This window comes from Camelina sativa, chromosome 7, assembly GCF_030686135.1.
Source record: "Camelina sativa cultivar CO46 ecotype springtype chromosome 7, ASM3068613v1".
Classification (NCBI taxonomy): Eukaryota; Viridiplantae; Streptophyta; class Magnoliopsida; order Brassicales; family Brassicaceae; genus Camelina; species Camelina sativa.
Genome location: NC_141886.1, coordinates 15,656,773 through 15,676,878, shown reverse-complemented (window position 1 = coordinate 15,676,878; position 20,106 = coordinate 15,656,773). Strand labels below are relative to the sequence as shown.

Genomic DNA, 20,106 nt, shown 5'->3' with positions numbered 1-20,106 from the left:
TTCACATGTTATGACATTGCTAGAAATCAATTCCTTTCTTTTTTTTTTTTTTTTTTTTTTTTGACATCAAAGGATACTAGGTTGGCTCAAACAAGTCAATACGAAGGTACATTGTTAACATAGGTAACTAAATGCGGAACTGTGCGAGCGCCTTGCGCAAGATTATCCGTTTTACCATTCTGAGAACGCGGGACGTAGACTAATGAAAAGGAAGTAAACTCCTCCTTATCCGCTTGGATGTCCTCCAAGTAAGGTGTAAAAGTTGGCCACTCGGAAGGCGAAGACACCATCTTCACTAAATCGGAGCAGTCGGTGAGAAAAACAACAGATTGGTTATCCGCTCCAATCATACATCGCATGGCCCAGACAAGGGCCTCAATCTCAGCATGGAGAGAGGTCAGACTACGGCGAAGGTTGGCAGCTCCCATAGTGGGGACGTCACCAAAGGGCGACGTGCAGAACCACCCTCTTCCTGCATAACGGTCTGTTGCTTTCCATGAACCATCGACAAAACAAATATAGCTGGCCAAAGAACTAGGAGCACTGCTTCCCCGGGGAACAACCTCAATAAGAATAGCCGATGCGACCGTTAAATCCTCTGTTTGAGCCAAAGCCCATGCTTTTGCCTCATCCTCCTCTAGCCGCAAGATCGCTAGGGGATTGGAATCCAGATTACTAAAGAGTTTATCATTACGCGCTTTCCATATATACCACAAGATCCAGGAAAAAAATTCATGTGTCGAAACATTTGTAAAACGCCAAAAAAGAAACTCCATGTTTGTGAAAATTGAAGCCGATGGAAAAACACCCAGGGCTGTCGGGAACTGCGACAGAGCCCAAACTTGTCTAGCAGGCGGACATTCAAAAAGGGTATGATTAATTGTCTCCTCCTGAAAACCACAAAGACCACATGTGGCATCACAACTCATACCATGTTTCCGTAGATTAGATGTAACCACCACACAACCTGAAAGAACTTGCCACATGAAATGACAAAGTTTTGGTGGGCACCTAATCTTCCACACAAAGGCCTGAAGAGGTGTAATATCTGGACCAAAAACGTTCGGCCCAGAGGGAGCCGTCCGATGAGAACATAGACAATGATATCCTAATTTAGCCGAATATTTACCAGACTTAGTAAAGTGCCATCCCGGCAAATCCGGTTTATCCGGTTGTCGCAACGGTAAGGCAGAAATTATAGCAACATCTTCCGGTACAAACGTAGCCGAAAGCTGAGCCATATCCCAAGAATTAGAACTCCTGTCAATGAAATTTGCAACTCGGAGCAGAGGATCAAAAGGCGAGCATGAACTCAATGCTGGTCTCGGGGATTAAGCAGGAATCCAAGGGTCAGTCCATACAGAGATGGTAGCCCCAGGTCCTACTCGTGTAATAAGTCCTTTATTAACCAGAGAGCGAGCAGAAACTATACTCCGCCACCCATGGGACGGGGAGTAAGATTTAATTGGATCCAAAGGATTAGAATGCCGATAGTATCGTCCTTCAAAAACCCATGCAAAAAGCGATTTCGGTACCATGATCAAACGCCATAGCTGCTTTGCCAGCAGAGCAGTGTTATAATCATCCAAGCATCGGAAACCTAACCCCCCGGCTTCCTTACCACTACATAGTTTATCCCATGACACCCAGTGAAGCCCTCGTGATTGTCCCGATGAACTCCACCAAAAATTAGAAATCGCACTAGTCGATTTCCGTGTAACCGTCTTGGGTAAGCGGAAACAGGACATCACAAAAGTAGGGACAACCGTATCAACAGACTTAATCATTACCTCTTTGCCCCCTTTTGATAAAAGCCTAGCCGGCCACCCACTTGCCCGAGCTTGCAATTTATCCTGGACAAACAAAAAAAAATTTGTCTTTGCCCCGCCCAGGCTTTCCGGAATAGCTAAATAAGAACCCATACCACCCAAATTTGTGATTCCCAGAACCCCTTTTAATTCTTCCCTAGTCCTAAAATCCATCGTATGTCCAAACTGGACCGAGGACTTCTGGAAATTGATCTGTTGGCCAGAGACCCGTTCATACTTGTTGAGAATCCCCAATACCACTTCACATTGCTCCTTCGTGGCCCGCCAGATAAATAGACTATCATCCGCAAATAAGAGGTGAGAGATAGCGGGACTAGCAGTCGAAACCTTGATACCCGTAAGAAGTTTCTATCTTTCCGCTTTCCGAAAATGTGCAATAAGCACCTCCGTACAAAGAATAAAGAGATAAGGGGACAAAGGGTCCCCTTGGCGTAGACCCCTACAAGGATTAATAGACCCATAAGCTTGTCCATTAAGTAAAACCTTTTATTGAACCGACTTGACACAGCACATAATCCATGTTATCCACATCTCACAGAACCCAAACTTCCTGAGTACATGTTCGACGAAGGACCACTCGACCCGGTCATAGGCCTTACTCATATCCGTTTCTATAGCCATGAACTTTCCCTTGCAAGAGGGATTTGTTCGGAGCCCGTGAAACATTTCCTGAGCAATCAATATATTATCTGAAATTAGGCGACCCTCTACAATTGCCGATTGCGTTTCCGAGACTAGAGATGGTAAAACAGTGCGAAGTCGCTGGTACAGAAACTTTGATATAATTTTATAACCAACATTGCATAGGCTAATAGGCCGTAGCTCCGTCATCCTTGTCGGCTTATCCACCTTTGGGATAAAACATATTTTGTCACATTAAGCCTCTTATCAAAATTCCCATTCCCCAGGAAAGAATTGACTAAAAGCACTAGATCTGCTTTAACCGTAGCCCACGCCTTCTGGTAAAAAAGGGCAGTCATCCCATCTGGTCCTGGAGCATTGTCCGAATGCATCATAAAAAGTGCATGTTTAACCTCATGTTCTGTAACCTCTCGAGTTAAGAATTCATTTGTCTCGAGCGAAATAGATGGATGAACCTCGTCTAACATTTCTGAAAAATCCGAAGGTTCTGAGGATGTAAAAAGATCCTAAAATAAGAGACCGCAATGTGTTGGATATCCCTCTCTTTCGTCATCCAATTACCGTGTTGATCATGGAGACCAACAATCCGGTTCTGAACACGTCTTTGTTTTTTTTGAGCATGAAAATAACTGGTATTTTGGTCACCAAAACGCATCCATCGACTTCTACTTTTTTGATACCAATACACCTCTTCATCCCGATATGCCTCCGGTAACCGCTAAGTAAGTTCCGCCAGCTCATCAACTGAGGTAGTATCATCTTCCTGGGCTATCTCTAATTTGGCCTTTATATCCTCAATTGTCTCCCGTCCAAAGGGTAATTGCTCTTTCCTCCACCGAGAGATAGCACGACGACATTTGGTAATTTTATCTACCATAGTGGAGGAGGTTCCGGCTTCCGTCGGATCCTCCCATCCTGCAGAAACCGCAGCAAAGAAATCCTTTTTATCCAACCACCGTCTATCAAATCGAAAACCACCTCAACTCCGTCGACTCTTATCCTCAATAAAAGCTAGCAAGGGTTTATCAAATCAATTCCTTTCTAAAACCATTATCCTTATTTTTTTTCTCTATATTATAGAATCTGTATAATAGAGATGCGTTTTTCTTCAATTCTTTTCTTTTCTAGAATTATCAACTTAAAAACACGTTTACCTTTTGAATTATATATATACATATATATTTTTTTTTCTGTGCACAAAGTTCTAAAAAATATAAAAGCATTTATGTGATAGCCAAATTATTTCCTTTAAACTCTGTTTTATAGAATTAGAAGTGTTATATAATCATCCCTATTCACAAAAGCCCAACACAACATTAATTCTTGTGCTAATTGTTGTCAAAAAAGCATCTTCCTTCTTTTTTTACTATTCAATTTTAAATTTAGTATTGTTGACACGGATCGGACCTCATATTGGTACTCAATATTAGTTTAAATGTAGTCTTTGAATGGTTGTACAGTATGCTCCAGAGCAGACTAAAATTGGATTAGTCTGCATTTAATTTACCATTCACCATTGCATACCAGTATGCATTGTTGCATACTAAAAATCTCCATACTAGTATGCATTTGAGCGTACAACTCCATACCATTGTAAATTCACTATTGGTCTGCATTTTTCATTCTGCTCCTCAAAAGCTCCATACTAATATAAACTCCATACTAATCTGCTCCATACCACAGTCCAATGTTTTGCATACCAAAATATTGGTATGCATTGTCCGGTTTACACCATACCGTACAACCATTCAAAGCCGTAGTACGTTTGAATTCTTTTTTTTTTTCTTTTTCTAAACATATGCTTCGGTAAGGAAATTTTCATGGATTTTCAGTGGACATGTTTATCAAAGTTAAAGTACTATTATAGCGATAATGGAAGAACAAAAATATTTAAAGTGGACGTAATATTCACAAAAGGATGAACAGTTAGCAATAACGTTTTTCATTTTTCCTCATTACATCTGGTGTCAAATTTGAGATTCAAATACCAACACATAACAAGTCAACAAATTTGTAACTGATTTTTTTCTTTTTCTCTATATTTAAAGAATCTACGTCAAAGTTCAAACTAAGTCTTGCACTATTGTATATCGCCATGTAAATTTTGCAATAAATATTGATAAAAATCGCTGCCTATATCACTTCAAGCAATAAAGTTACAATTGTTTGACTACCATATTTTTGAGTTTGGCAAACAAATCCATAAATTTTCACTTTTACAAAATAAACTTCAATCTTCTAAACATATATTTACAGGTTCCAGAGTATGAAATTTTCACTTTTTTATTAACAAAGTGAAAAACGTAATTACTAACTGTTCATCCTTGAACTTACAAGATACGTTTGAGCGAGTCAGGATTTACTTAAATTCAAAATTTTATCTACTTGAGTCAGGATACAATTTTCTCTAAAAAATAAATTCAATTCTCTTGAATATTTGTACATAAAATTTTGATATAACTAGTAATTTTCGGTTTGCGATTCTATTTCATTGGAAAAAATTCACTTCCGTTTATTGATACATATTGAATAAAATATACAACTCCATTGGAGAAAGTTCATTTCCGTTTATTGGTACATATTAAAAATTAGTGTACACTGAATTATTGAGCATTTATGCTTTTTGTTAAGAAATCAAATAAGTGAGTGGATCTTTAACCATACTTTTGAATTAGGTGATAAACTGTACATAAGTAGACGTGGTTTCATAAGTAGTTAAAATACCATTGTAATTTCAATGAGAGAATGAACAGACAGACATTCAGAATCATCTCTCCTTGAAAGTGTCAAGTTGAAACTTTTGCTTAGCTTTCATGATAAGGGTTAATAAAAACAAACTTTTGATCTAGGAAGTAGAAGAAATCGAAGGTGTCAAATTATTAGATCTTCACTTTTCAGGAAAGTGAAGTTAAAAGTATTAGATCTTCTTAAACTCATTTCACCTAGAAAAACATGATGTTAGATCCTTTCATAAACATTTTCTACAGCTTAAGGGGAGTCTAATAATTGTTTTTGGTTAGAAAACTACTTAATTAGGAAACAAATCATATTTTCACGAACTGGAAGTCATAGTGGTTCATGGTTAATTCCGACAATTCTCAAGCATGTCCTTCATTTTATCAGAAGATCTAGACCATATATGAGAGTCTACATCTCTCATCTTTGAGGAGATGTATTAAAAAAAGATTAAAATAATAAATAAAGTAAAATATTATTTAAGTGGAATTGATGTCTTTAAACTTATATCATGTCTTAAGAGCAAGTCCACTAGGGTTTCTTTGTGGATTTCTCTTGCCTAAATATAAACATAAAACCCAAAAAAAAATCAGAAAATAAGAGAACCGTTTCCACAATACGTATCCTGAGAATCAAAACGTGGCGGGTTATGATTTGTGAGGGGGTAAAATACAAAAACAAAAAACCTTTTTTCTCTATTTTCTTCTTTCTCTTCGCGACGTTCTCTCTCTTCTATCTCTCTCTAGACAAACGGCGAAACCATCGGCGATTCGTGGTTTTGCCGTGAAAATCACGCGATTCACCTTGAATCATTGGATTTTTTAGCTTAAACACGAAAGATCTTGTTATATAAGAGAGATATGTCGAGGTTTCGGGTTCCTATCGAGATTCCCCTCGATATGACGATTTGTTGCTCACGACCTTCTATCTCCGACGGCGATAACAATGGCGGAAGGTTCCTGTGATGGGATTAAGGGGACGACGAGGTCAACCGGCTGGCGGATCGCGCACATAGAAGGTTCGTCATCTCATCTTTGATTAGAGTTTGTTACGAGAATTTGAATCTAGTGTGAGTGTGAGTCTGGGTTTACAATTCTGATCGACTGTTATTGGGTTTACAAATCCGATTGTATTGATTTCACGGTTTAAGCTAAATCTGAGAAATTTGGTAGGGTTTGACTTTAACTGTGGGTTTACTTATGTGATTCCTTCTCTGAGGCTTTAACCAGACTGAGGAACCATATGTTGTTGTTTGTTGTCTGATAATTAGTAACTTGTTGTATGGTCTGTTAGTGTTAAAATTTGTGTAGGATTAAGTGGTTTTATGTTGTGTTTTGTTAAGGTCTCATGAACCATATGTTGTTGTTTGTTGTCCGATTATTAGTAACTGGTTGTCATTGTCTGTTGTGTTCAAGTTTGTTTAGAATAATGTGGTTTTCTGTTGTGATGTGTTAAAGTCTCATGAACCGTGTGTTGTTGTTTGTTGTATGATTATTAGTAACTGGTTTTATACTCTATTGTGTTGAAGTTTTATTAAAAGTATATGGTTTTATGTGTTGTTGTGTTCAAGTCTAATGATGAACCGTGTTAACTGGTTTTATGTTGTGTTGTGCGAGGTGTTCATGGAATCGTGCAAGTGTACCACAGAGATGCTGTATTGGGTGAAGAGAGGTGTGAATGGGAAGAGGTCTCTGTTTTGTTTTCAATTCCCATAACCAAATGTAGTATATGGTTGTTTGATATTTAAAAAAGAGAAAAATAATATTCACTCAATGATTGTTTTAGAAATAAATCTTGACTTTAATAACTCTTCAGTCAATTATTGTAATTTAAAAATCTCTCGACTGTAACCATCTGATAAGATATGATGTTGTAAAAGGTGAAATGCTTGCTGCATTTTGAGTTGTCTAGTATAGGAAATATAATGAAAAGTGTATATTTCGTTTTAGGACACTCATTACAAATATGAAAACGTTTAAACATAAAAAACTTCTCTCATTAACGGATTAAAACGTTAAAACATATCTTTCTCTATATAATTTGTGACTTTAACCCCAACTGTCAAACAAACATTTCCCTTTTGTAACAACCCATTATCTCTCTTTAAGAAAACTTTTAAACATATCTCTCTTTTGTAAAACATATACATGGATCGTAGCAACCCTTACAGTTTTCCTACCCCTTACTTTGTAGATCTGTTGAATTCTCAACATGACTCAAACACTTCTGAAACTCCTCATGTTTCAAATTCCACAGAAACCTCTCAGCCTATTCGGTTTACCACATCTTTCCACTCTCAGCCTTTTCCATATCTTTCGCAACCAGTTCACTTTAGCTCCTCCTCTGTCCCTTCAGAGTGTATTGAGCTTAGTTTAGATGAGAATGAAGAAGATGGAGGTAGAGAAAGTAGAAAGAGGTGGACTACACAGGAGGATGTCCGACTCATAAACGCTTGGTTAAACACAAGCAAAGATCCGGTTGTGAGTAATGAACAGCGATTGGATTCCTTCTTGAAGAGGGACAATATCTTTCTTATATATGTTTCAGGTTGTTGGGGCCTAAGCGACATGTGAAGCTGTTTGTACTCTAGTGAAGTTGCACAAGGCTAAAGTCCCGTGAAGGTGGACCTCATGGAGTAGTGGAAGCTGTTAAGTCTTGTGAAGCTGTAGGTCTATATAGTGTTGTTTGTTGGACGTTGTTATTAAGTCCCGTGAAGCGGTGTTGTTTTTAGTGTCAAGTTGTAGGTATATCTTCTTCTATATATTGAATAGATATTGTACTCATTCCTCACAACTGGCTTTCATTTCTTGTTTTATCTCCTTCAATTTCTATCTCTCGTTCTCTCTGTACTTTTTTAAGTTTCAAAATCCAAAACCACTAAATAAGATGTGAATCCAAAACCACCAAAACTTACATCTTCTTCTATCTCTCTTTTAAGTTTCAAAATCCAAAACCACCAAAACTTACATCTTCTATCTCTCTTATATCTCTCTTTTAAGTTTCAGTCTTTAAAACCCACAAAAATTCAAAGAAGATGTCAAAGTGGAGTTCAGATCAAGAAGTTGATGAAATGGTGGAGGAGGAAGTTGAAAGTATAGTGGAGGAGATTCAATACCAATGCACTCACACAGAAGAGCCACCATTGCCAGTTTTCAGAAGAGTGCACATTAATAGAGACCGGGAGAGGGGCCATATACGGTTATGGAATGATTATTTTAGTGAGAACCTGACTTACACTCAAGGTATGTTTAGCCGTCGCTTCAGAATGAACAAACTGTTGTTCCTACGTATTGTTAATAGTATTGAGAATGGAGTCCCGTACTTCAAACAAAGACGAGATGCAACTGGAAGGCTTGGTCTTTTGGCACTTCAAAAATGTACGACAGCTATCCGTATGATGGCATACCGATGTGCGGCAGATGCAGTGGATGAATATCTACGTCTCGCTGAAACAACCGCCCACAAACGCCTTGAACAATTTGTAGATGGAGTGATAAATTTTTTTGGAGACGAGTATCTCATAAGACCTACAGTGGAAGACCTTCAACGATTACTGAATATTGGAGAATATCGTGGTTTCCCCAGAATGGTAGGGAGCATAAATTGTATGCATTGGGAGTGGAAGAATTGTCCCACGGCATGGAAAGGACAATATTCATGTGGATCAGGAAAACCGACAATCGTACTAGAGGTTGTGGCATCGCAAGATTTATGGATTTGGAACGCCTTTTTCGGACCACCAGGTACATTAAATGATATTAATGTTTTGGACCGTTCACCAGTGTTTGATGATTTTTTAGAGGGCCGAGCTCCGAGAGTTACCTATATTGTCAATGGACGACAATACAAAATGACGTACTACCTCACAGACAGTATCTATCTCAAATGGGCAACTTTCATCCAATCAATTACACTTTGACAAGGTCAAAAAGCAAAACTCTTTGCTCAATGTCAAGAAGCATGTCGGAAAGATGTAGATCGTGCATTTGGAGTCTTGCAGGCTTGATTTGCAATCGTGAAGAATCCTACACTTTTTTGGGATAAAAGAAAAATAGCCAAAATAATGAGAGCATGTATCATATTGCATAACCTGATAGTGGAAGACGAACGACATGAATACAGTTTCTACGATCCATCAGAGTTCTATCACGGAGAAGGAAGCGGAATTTCTCATGTGGATTTATTGTTTTCTACAGATAGGCCAACAAGTCTCACTAATATGATGGGCATTCGAAATGACGTTCATGATACGAGAATATCTGGCGAAAATTTGGTGCAACCCAAAAATAAAACCGAGTTCATTTCTTCTATTTAAAAATTTATGTTTGTATTTTTCGAGTTTGTAAAATATGTTTCATATTTCTGAATTACGTAAAATATTTATGTTTTCTTTTTCATGTAATATAAGTAATTAAATTAACTTTTTCTTGTTTTGTATTATTTCATAATTTATTAAAATATGATAATTAATAAAAATAGTTAAATAAAAATTATTTTAATGCTTAAGTAATCTTGATAAGGGTTCTCGAGTGGAAGAGTGATTTTGTTTAAAGTTGTTAAAGTTGACTTGATTAGTTTAATATTAATAATATAATTAGTTTAATTAAGAGAAATTTGATCCAAGTTCTTGAGTGGAGTTGGTCTAAATGCCTTAGGGAAGACATTTAAACCATAATGTCCTAAATTTAAAGACATAAAATCTATTTAAATAGTATTTCTTTTTCATTTATTGTTTTTTTAATTTAGAGACATCATATTCTAAAGATAAGGGATGGAGATGCCCTAATAGTAACAAATCAAAATAAAGGGGGTATTCATGTACTTTTGATTTAAACAAAAATCAAATGAGTGGATCCTTAACCATACTTAGAATTAGGTAAGCAATTTACAAATTTAATCAGCATGTTATAACATACTTAATCATAATGTTATAAATTAAAACGTATTTACTGCCTATTTTACACATTTCTTATAAAAACCAATTTCACAAAATCTCTTCAATATTGTATTTACTTAGCATTAACTTGTAGATTTTTTTTAATGAATCAATTTCTTATTTTTATGAATTATTGCTGCTATGTAATTTGACAAAATTATTTTTAAAGATTAGTGTATATATGCTAAATTAATGGGTATATACTTGCTTTTTTGATTAAGAAAATTTTAATCAGTGGATCTTTAACCATACTTGGAATGAGGTAAGAAAATGGTATATATAAGTAGTTAAAATATCATTGTAATGCCAATGAGAAAAAATAATATAATCTTCAAACAATTATCCATATAAACGTCCAAAATCAACCAAGTTGAAACTTCTGCCTAGTTGATATTGTTGGTGTTGAAAAGTGTTAAAAACGTTTTGCTTAAGCAATGAAATCTCTTAAAAGTATATTGGCTCTCTCATTTTTATATTTTACGGCTTCGTCATTACTTGTCTCTTCTTATGGTTTAGACCCGAAATTTTTCAGCAAAGAGATAATAAAGACAGTGGTGGTTAGTCATAATGGTAAAGGTCATTTCAGAACCATCCAAGAAGCCGTAGACTCCGTTCCTTCTGGTAACAAACAGTGGATTAGGATTTATCTTAGACATGGAACCTACAAGTACGCTCTCTTATCTCCACTATCTTCATGCAATTCACTTCTCTTTATTTCTCTTAGGTGGGTTGACCGATTTATGTGTGTTGATAAAGCGAAAAGGTAGTGATTCCGAAGGAGAAACAAAAGATAATAATGCAAGGAAACAACGCAACAAAAGTGGTAATTCAATATAATGATGCAGGACAATCCAATTCGAGTAGTGCTTTCATAGTACACGCCCAATACTTCGTCGCTATCAAAATTACATTCAAGGTTAGAGTCCTATGCATATACGCTAGTATGAGCGTTTATGGCATAGTTAAAACATTGAGTTTTTTTTTTCCATTTCACCTAGATTTAGATTTCTTAAGCATATGGATTTATTGGTTACAACATTTATTAATTTTTAAAATAGTGATTCCAACCATATAAGTACAATTCATGTATTAAAAGTATACTTAAAATTGGAATTCATTATTGTCCATATAGAAATAACCATTTTTTTAAATAATCATTATTTATGTTTCATAATAATGTCATTTAAGTTCTTTTTCACACATAAAATAATTGAATTTTTCTTTTATTCCTAATTATTATTTTACTATAATATTTCTAATACATTATAGTGGTAGGGATAAGATTATAATTTTATCCACATAAAAAATTATATTAAAAAGGGACATTTTTCAGAATATACTAAATTTTTAAAGAAATTTGAAAATTACACTCAATATTATAGTTATTTGAAAACTACACATTTTGAAATGAAAATGGACAAATATACCTTTTTTATTAAAAAATATTTTAACAATTAAATAAAAATAATAAAATTAGTTTTTAAACAACACTTGATACGAAATAGAAAAAAATAACAATTTAGTCATTTAATAAATTAAAAAATTATCTTGAGTGCTTTCACTATTTACTATTTAGATAGTTGCATCTAGTAGAATATGAGTTTCCATTTCAAAACCAATTGATAATGAATGGAGAAGTCCATATCTTATATAAACCACTTAAGATTTTACTCAATTTTCAATGTGGGATATTGTATATCGAGAGCCTCATTTCAATATTGATATGACATATGTCAATCTGTTTTCGTATGTACAATAAATATTGTTTTTTGAAACTAACATCTTGGTTGTGCAGAATACGAATGTCAAGATAACACCAATAATACCGTATCCAGCGATAAAGGTAGCTCCAGCAATTAAACTAACCGCGGACAAGGCGTGGTTATATGGCTGCAGCTTCATAAGTGTCCAAGACACAGTCAACGATTTTCAAGGCCGCCATTACTTTAAAAATTGCTACATCGAAGGAGCCATTGATTTCATATGGGGACAAGGCCAATCTATATACCAAGTAATGTAATCTCATATATCTCTTTTTCATATATACATGAATACAATTTAGATATCTAATGACTTTGTGTGTGGATGTAGAACTGTGTGATATACGTTAGAGGAATAACAAAGGCAATAGGGAAGCAAGATGGAATGTTACCAGGATATATAACTGCGCAAGGGAGGGAAAGTGAGAAAGACACAAGTGGATTCGTGTTCAGTAATTGTACGATTCAAGGAGATGGTGAGGCGTATTTAGGAAGAGCTTGGCGAGCCTACTCTAGAGTTATCTTCTATGGAACCAACATGTCCAATGTTGTCGTACCTCAAGGATGGGATGCTTGGCGTTTTAAACAAGAAGAGTACGTAATGTGTTTTTTTTTTCTCTTTCGTTTCTAATATATGCTCTTGTTACATATTTTTAACAGTAATTTCGACTTACCAAAAAACACACAAATCAGGGATAAACTTACATATGCGGAGGTAAACTGCACTGGGGAAGGAGCGGATAAGAAAGGAAGAGTTGGATGGCAGAAGAATCTTTCTGATAAAGATGTTGAACCTCTTACAGATTTCAACACTTTCATTGATGAAGATGGTTGGATGGCTAATCTTCCTTCTTCTCTCGGCTCTTTTATATAGATGATCCACAGTTTGTAATTTTTTTTCTTTAATATGTCGTAAGAATGAATAATACATATTCATATTCGTATGAAAAAAATTATATGGTTCAAAGTTACTTTGTGTTTCGCTATTTTTTCATACGTGGAGTTAACTACGAGAGTAAGGTGTCCTGCGAGCACAACATACATATCGTGCATGTGTTTGCTATCATCGCTCGAGTATTCTGTGGAGAGCCTATGGAAATGGAACTGGCAATGTATTTACTACGTAGAGAACTCGGTAACCCTCAAGAAGCTTCTTCTTCGTTTGAGATGTTGCATGCATGCTAAAAGAAAATTCTGTCCTCGTAAGAGATCTCCTTGCATTGCCGAGGTTATCTAGCAAGTGTCAAATCATAGTTTCTTGACTGTTTAAAAGAATTCAATGTTTGTCCAATGTTCAGACTTTAGTGTTTTTCATTTCTTTGTTTTATATATATATTGCTAGCTAAGATGTTCCGGGCCTAGGAAGCCTTGGCAATGACGCAAGCCTTTTGCATTTTGTACGAATAAGATATTGTAGATTATGAAGATCTTTAATGCAATCTATAATCCTCTCAATACCACTGTTACTTAGGTCTACACTTCTTACACTCGTGGGCAGATGTGTTGAGAATGTCCACTGCCGCATGTTATCCAATTTGAAGTAACTGGAAAAATTGAGAACTGCATTTGGAGTGTCTAAGGGACCACTTAATCTCTCCAGTGATTCGCAACTGCTCGCTAATAGAAATTTGAGATGAACCAGGGAGCTCTGGCAATGACGTGAGTCGATTGCAGCATGACGGAACAAGGTGTTCTAAATTATGGAGACCTTTGATGTAATCGTCTGCCATGAAATGCCTCCCTTGTAGTTTTAAATTTGTTACACTCTTGGGGATATGTGTTAAGAAGGCCTTGGTATTTCCACTGCCTCAGTGATGCAGGCAATTCTTCTACCACTGTCTCTGTGACTTCGAGTTTATAGATGTTGACTGGAAAATCTGGTAAACGTCTTAGTCGATCGTGAGCATCTAAGTAGGTTGATACTCTTAAGAGATGTCAAGTTGCTTAGAGTTGGAATGACATCTAGATTTTGAACTTTCAGGAACATAAGATTGTGCATTCTTTGAAAAGCCCTTGCGCTTATCATTAATTTATTGTTCTCTGCTATGTCAAATGATACACCTAGGTTGATCTATTACCCTAAGAAATATTCCAAAGTAGAACTTGTTAGTTGCTAGATGATCTGCTTAAACAACAACTTATAATCATGGTAATGCAAAACCCATTACAGTTGCATTTTCTGGAACATCACAAAGTTCCAGGGCATCTACTAGAATCTGGCGTTTCCAAGGCGCTTGTCTGGAAACGACTTGTCTGGCCATTACTTGTAGCAAACTGTGCATTACCACTTTACTTTTACAGTCTATATGCATGAGACATCTATTGGCGAGGATTTTTAACCCAAGTCTAACTCTCAAGTTACTTTTAGCAAGCATGGATGTCACATGATCAACATGTTCATGATTGAAGAAGATTGCAACGTGGAGAAATAGAGCTTGGTCTTCCTCATGTAAACTCTCATAGCCCACTTTCAACACACTCTCAATTCTTACATCAAGAGAGTTTCTTTGCTATTTCTTTCTATAATCACAGTGTAATTTATTTTTGGCTTTAGGCTTGACAACAATAACCGTGGACCAAGAAGTCGGCAGCTGAGGATAATGACTTCGCTGTGGCTAACCGTTTACTTACTTGGATAACTGGATTCAAGAAACGATAGTTAAAAATAAATTTGTTCCCCCAGGAAATAAACATTTTATCTATGTTTTATAGACATTTGATTGTTATTTTAACAATAAACATTCGATTCTTACTTCTATAGTGCTTTCTTATTAGTATTTACAACAAACTGTTTATACGAGTATGATTCACAGTATATATATCCATCATTTAGCCTTTGATCGCTTTGTAGCATCGGAGGCTGCACAATGGTAGATTTGACTCTGAATCTCTGTATTTGTATGGGTTTGTACATTCTGGACCAGCACATCTCTCCCGTGGTGGAGGATAACTGATTCATTAGCAAGGTCAACCATGTTAAATTTCGTTTAAACAGCATTGCGTAAATCCCAATGAGGTAATGAGTCCTTGCATCAAATTCATAGCTGTACTTCTGATCATACCTGTGAGGTGTAGAGTTGAATATAGTTGGCAATCCAAGTTCTTCTGGGAAGGTTACGATGGTTCCTGAAGGACCCATCACCCACTTTACTGTGTCTGATCTACGGGCAATCGTGTCTGCAGCCTTCTCCTGCATTACAATAGATTGCAAGTAATCATAAGGTTAGTAGAAAAGATCTCATATGGGATACTCATAGTTTCATTCAGCAATTGCAGTTTATACCTTGGCCTTCTCTTCTTGGCGTTTCTTTATCTTATCTTCTTTCTTCTTTCTGCTAGAGTCTTGGCCCAGAATCTTCCTGATTGCCTCAGCCTACCGATGCGAAAAATATTATCTAAGCTTGCTTGATTTAACCATTCAACTGAAAAAGTTAAAAGAGGACCAAACCTCTGATTCTCTAGCTGCCTTTTCGACTTGCATTTTACGTCTCCGAGCAGCCTCAGCTTTCTTTAGTTGCTGATCAACCTCTAATCCATTTTCTTTTCGCTCTGTAAACAAACAAAACAAGCAAACAACATTAAGTCCGAGAACAGTTTGATAAGAACCTCGACTGGAACATAGCTTGAGCAAACAGTATAGGTCTCTCAACTAATGTGACAACCAGAGTAGGCAGGCCCTGCGATTGTGTGAACAATCTAATGCAAGCGCCACAGCAAGTACACCATTAAATATTCGTGGGATTGCCTTTAAAAAGAGCAAGTAAGTTAGATGTTCATCAAACTTACTTCTAGGTGGAGCCGGAGGTAAGCCACAAGGAAACTCAATGAGGTTTCCACTATGTCCAGAACGTCGACGAGTAGTCACAGTCATTTCTGTCTTAACTTCACTCTGACCTTCTTCAGCTGCTCTCCTAGTTCTCGAGCTCTTATTTCCTGGCTCAACATCTGATACAACCTCTTCTTCCTCATCGTCATCGTCCTTGACATAATCAGCGTCATCAAATGCTTTTCCCGTTCTATCCTTCTTACCTGACTTCTCTGATGTTCCTACACCACGTGGGAGTTCTACATTTTGTTTCATTACCTTGGAAAGCTTTTTATGTTTTCTGCTCCTTTCTTCATCGTCATCAACATCTTCTTCCGCAGCAACAACTCTAGCCATTTTCATCCTTTTGAGAAACTGAATTTCTTCGTCATCATCATCAAGACTATCGAGTTCCTCATCCAAAACACGTCTCTTAGAAATCCGGTTGCTTTTACGGATCGGATTCGTTTTTGTTTTCCTATCTTGGGTATCATTACATGAATCTGATTTGCTTGCGGTGTCCAGCGGTGTCTCTCTTAGTTTAGCGGATCGCTCGTTTGAAATTTCCTGTGAGTAAAGAAGCAAACAACAACAAATTACAACTGTAGGCAGTTACTAGCACAGACTCCAGTGAGAAATTGAGACATATATTTCAGCATTTGAGAAAAGATTTGGTACCTGGTTAGTCTGACTAATTGCCAAGGCATCATCTGGCGCATGGGAAGACTTTGTCGAGCACAATCCAATATCAGAAGCACCATCAGAAGCAGATACTACATTTATAGTTTTTGACGAACCACCGAGTTTGAGCTTAACCTTCTTGATGGTATTCTCATCAAAACCCGCTCGATGTTCTGTTGTGTTAATTGAGTGATTCCTTTTACAAGGGACAAGAAATCCTTCAGTGGACGCAGTGCTGTGAGCTCCACCTTGCCTCACTAGGTTACTACCTTGGAACGAACCATTTGTTGAACCTTCATCTGACTCCACTGCTTCTATCTCTTCTATCTTATTCTCATTCTACCAACACAAAGCCAAAATCTTACACATCAGTTAACACAAATCACTCATATCTTAGTAGTAAACACATAAAGAACAACAGTATGAAGTGACCAGAAAGTTCACAATGATCCTAAGTGCTATTGACTTAGATATATAGATAAAGGCAGAAACTTTAACGGCCGCAGAGTTAAAGTGACTATTCTACATAACTAAAGAGGTATGAAAATACTTAAAGCTATGTAAAAGACGTATATTCCAGCAGAGATGGATTTTAGTTGCAAAAGTTATTATGTTGGTGGTTTCTTACATTGTCAGGGATTGGTGTGGATGGCAACGACGAAGCATCCTGTAACTGTCGTTCATTCCAAGGCCGGCGCAACGTGGTGCTTCTCTTCTTCTTTGTAGCACTGCTAGTATTACTGAACCCTATACCTCCAAGACTTTCCATAATTGTTTTTGCTTGACTCAAAAATCAAAGCTCCCACATACTTGAAGACGTCCCTAAATATATATTACTCATCAGCATCAGATCATGAAATCAAAACATCCAAAACAACAAATTATAGCTTAGAGATACAGCTAAATTCAGATTCCCCATTTGTTATCAACTTTAAGTTCACACAGGTGTAACTCTAAGCAAGCCTGTAGAGGAAACACAGTAATCAACAAGAATCAAAGCAAAAGGAAGAGACTTTTAGAAATCTAATTCACAATTCGTTTTCAGGGTCATGGTTTAGAGTCTGAGGTAATTCAAGGATCTTGATTTTAGATTCACAAAAAGCTAATTACTTGAATTAAGAGGTCGATTAAAACAAATTTACCTGATTTAGATTTCAAAGGATCGAATTTTGAGCAAAGGTATGCTGGAATTAGGGTTTATGGTTTATTGGAGTTGACGAAGAAGAAGATGAACTTCACCGTCTTCACTCTTTCTGGGAAGGAGAAGCCAGAGAAACAAAGGCGTAGGTTAGACTAATCTACGCATACTTGGTTAACGTTAGCGTTTAATAACTCAGCTTATTATTGCTAATCTACGCATACTTGTGTTTCGCTTCTTTTGTATAAATCGGCCCATTAAGACAATGCACAAACGTAATGTGTCTCTAGTTTTTATTTGAGAATAAATATAGTCACAAACATTATCACCAATATCATTTTCTTTTTACTCTTTTCTGGCCTGTCACACAGTTATTATCAAATAACCATTATATCTTTTATTTTTTTTATTCAAAATTATTATTATTTTTTTCTTTGTTTCTAAAACATAAAGGAACAAATGTCTCTCTCCTCATAACTCTCGATTTCTTTTCTTTTTACTGACTTTTCATCTTTTTCTTCTTTAATATTAAACTGTCATCTGAATTTCTCATTTCTCTGAGTTCTCCTGTAGTCATGCAGTCAATTATACTACGTTTGAGTCCTCCGACTACTCCACCTCCGTCTGTCGTGGCCGGCGAAACATCTGAGACGAGTTCTTGAGTCGAGACCTTCGTCTTGTCTATTTGCCTCCTCTATAGCAGTCAAAACCGCTAGGTCTAGTTCCAGATTTCTTCTGTCTGACAATAGGCAAGCAAAATCGTACGTCTGCAGATCCGGTGGACCAGATCCAGCTGCCCAGATCCAGTGGACCAGATCTAGCCGCCCAGGTTTTTGTCCATCCCTATTATGTCTTTCGTTCTCTTGAGTATACTATATCTGTTTGGTCATGATAACAATAAATCTTGTCCACACTACAGGTTTGCAGATCCCGTGTCCGGTGGACTAGATCCAGCCGACCACGTTTTTGTCCACAACTATCAAATTTGTCCACATTGCAGGATCCGTTGTCAGATGGACCAGGTCTAGCCTACCAGGTTTTTGTCCACCACTATCATGTCCTTCGTTTTCTTGAGTTGGACCATATCCGTTTGGTCAAGTTTTGTGTCCATCGCTAACAAAAAATGTGTCTACACTACAGGTTTGTAAATCCAATGGACCACATCTGTCAGCCAAAGTTTTTGTCCACCACTATTATGTCCTTTGTCTCTTGAGTTGACCATAGTCAAGGTTTGGTCTCACGATTCGTGGACTAAAAATACAGGCCAACAACAAAAGACAACAACAAAGGCCAAATTGTGGACTAAAAATACAGGACATCAAATTGTGGACTAAAAATGTATATGAGAAAAAGTATTATGTATATAGTTAATGTTGTCCACCGTATCAACTGTAATATCTTATACCAAACAATTAATCACTAGCTTATTTCTCCTTCTTTCTTACAAGGGTAAATTTATCTTTTTATTTATGCCATAAAGATGAAAAGTGGCAGTTCTCATAAGAAAATTTTAAACTGGCATTTCTAACGACTTTTGTTTTAAAAATGACATTTCTGGCCAATTTCCCTTTTTATTTTCCAATGGGGGAATATGTTTATTTTTATTTTTAGTGGTCCAATACTTATAGGAATAAGATTCTCAAAAATAGTACCAAAATAAGTTTTTATTCTAAACTTAGCACAACATCTCTAAAATTCAAAAATAGCACTAATTAATTTTTCAAATAAAAATCATAAATTTAAAATATTAAACCCTACCCCTCAAAACTATACCCTAAATATGAAATTGAAAACCCAAACCTAAAAAAAAAAATTCTAAAAATTAATTTTAAATATTTCAATGTGTTAAATAGTGCCATTTTTTGAACTTTATGGAATGTATGCTATAATTGTCCATAAAACTTATATAATATGTCATGAACAGTACCAAAGTTTCTGAGTTATGCCACTTTCAATATCTCCTTCTCCCGCCCGCCACACACACTTTAAAAAGACCTTTATACCCTCAACAATTTTATCTCCAAAATTAAGAATTATGATTAAAATTAATTATAATATCATTTAATTGCTTCGTAAAACGCAACAGTTGCTTCTTCTCTTCGCATAAATCTTTGCTTCTTCGCCTCTCTCCTGTTCCGTGACGTTTCATCTTTATCGCTGAAGAAATAGTCCGTCGTCTTTGGGTGTAATGATAAATTACTTAATACAGTCACTTCTACGGCCGAATCCTCCGCTTCTTCCGCCTCCACCCGCCGTAGTTGGCGAGAACAGGGGAACCTTCTTCCGAACCCAACCCTTGTATGTAAGAGTAGAATTTTGTTTTTTTTTACGTTTTTTTGCAGAAATCAGAAAACCCTACTCGGTTTTCTTTCTCGTTTCAGTGTAAAGTCAGATGCAAAGATTTCAAGCGACGGGAAGCAAACTGGCGTTACCGCCTCTCCTAGGTCAGTCTGCGTTTTTTTACTCGAATTAGCATCACAGCCGGGTTAATCGTCATCCTTGTTTGGGTTTTTAGTCAATTTATTAAAATAATATTTTGTTATTCGGTATCGGCACCGAATATGATACACGAGTTCATA

General features: G+C 36.5%; 4 protein-coding genes across 5 annotated transcripts; 2 read left to right on the top strand and 2 right to left on the bottom strand.

The window, feature by feature from the left end:
* Positions 1 to 95: 95 nt before the first annotated feature.
* On the bottom strand, positions 96 to 1,241 carry LOC147941264 (uncharacterized). The gene has a single exon (XM_087458448.1). The coding sequence runs from the start codon at positions 1,239 to 1,241 to the stop codon at positions 96 to 98; it is 1,146 nt and encodes a 381-aa protein (XP_087314574.1).
* Positions 1,242 to 8,241: 7,000 nt separating this feature from the next.
* Positions 8,242 to 9,126, top strand: LOC104704581 (uncharacterized). Its single transcript, XM_010420639.2, has one exon. The coding sequence runs from the start codon at positions 8,242 to 8,244 to the stop codon at positions 9,124 to 9,126; it is 885 nt and encodes a 294-aa protein (XP_010418941.2).
* Positions 9,127 to 10,448: 1,322 nt separating this feature from the next.
* On the top strand, positions 10,449 to 12,874 carry LOC104701060 (putative pectinesterase 10). 2 transcript variants are annotated; one of them, XM_087460182.1, is made up of 6 exons: positions 10,452 to 10,593; positions 10,676 to 10,810; positions 10,900 to 11,059; positions 11,939 to 12,154; positions 12,235 to 12,497; positions 12,597 to 12,874. In XM_087460182.1, the coding sequence occupies exons 3-6, from the start codon at positions 10,940 to 10,942 to the stop codon at positions 12,775 to 12,777; spliced, it is 780 nt and encodes a 259-aa protein (XP_087316308.1). In that variant the 5' UTR covers positions 10,452 to 10,593; positions 10,676 to 10,810; positions 10,900 to 10,939; the 3' UTR covers positions 12,778 to 12,874. The 2 variants fall into 2 exon arrangements, with proteins under 2 accessions (XP_010414992.1, XP_087316308.1); XM_010416690.2 differs by having other exon boundaries at positions 10,449 to 10,810.
* A 1,699-nt stretch (positions 12,875 to 14,573) lies between these two features.
* On the bottom strand, positions 14,574 to 17,807 carry LOC104701059 (uncharacterized). The gene is made up of 8 exons (XM_010416689.3): positions 17,532 to 17,807; positions 17,018 to 17,211; positions 16,387 to 16,728; positions 15,690 to 16,275; positions 15,352 to 15,452; positions 15,187 to 15,276; positions 14,966 to 15,093; positions 14,574 to 14,853 (listed from the first exon to the last, which is right to left on the bottom strand). Exons 2-8 carry the CDS (start codon positions 17,156 to 17,158, stop codon positions 14,733 to 14,735), a joined length of 1,509 nt encoding a protein of 502 aa, XP_010414991.1. The 5' UTR covers positions 17,159 to 17,211; positions 17,532 to 17,807; the 3' UTR covers positions 14,574 to 14,732.
* Between the last annotated feature and the right edge of the window lie 2,299 nt (positions 17,808 to 20,106).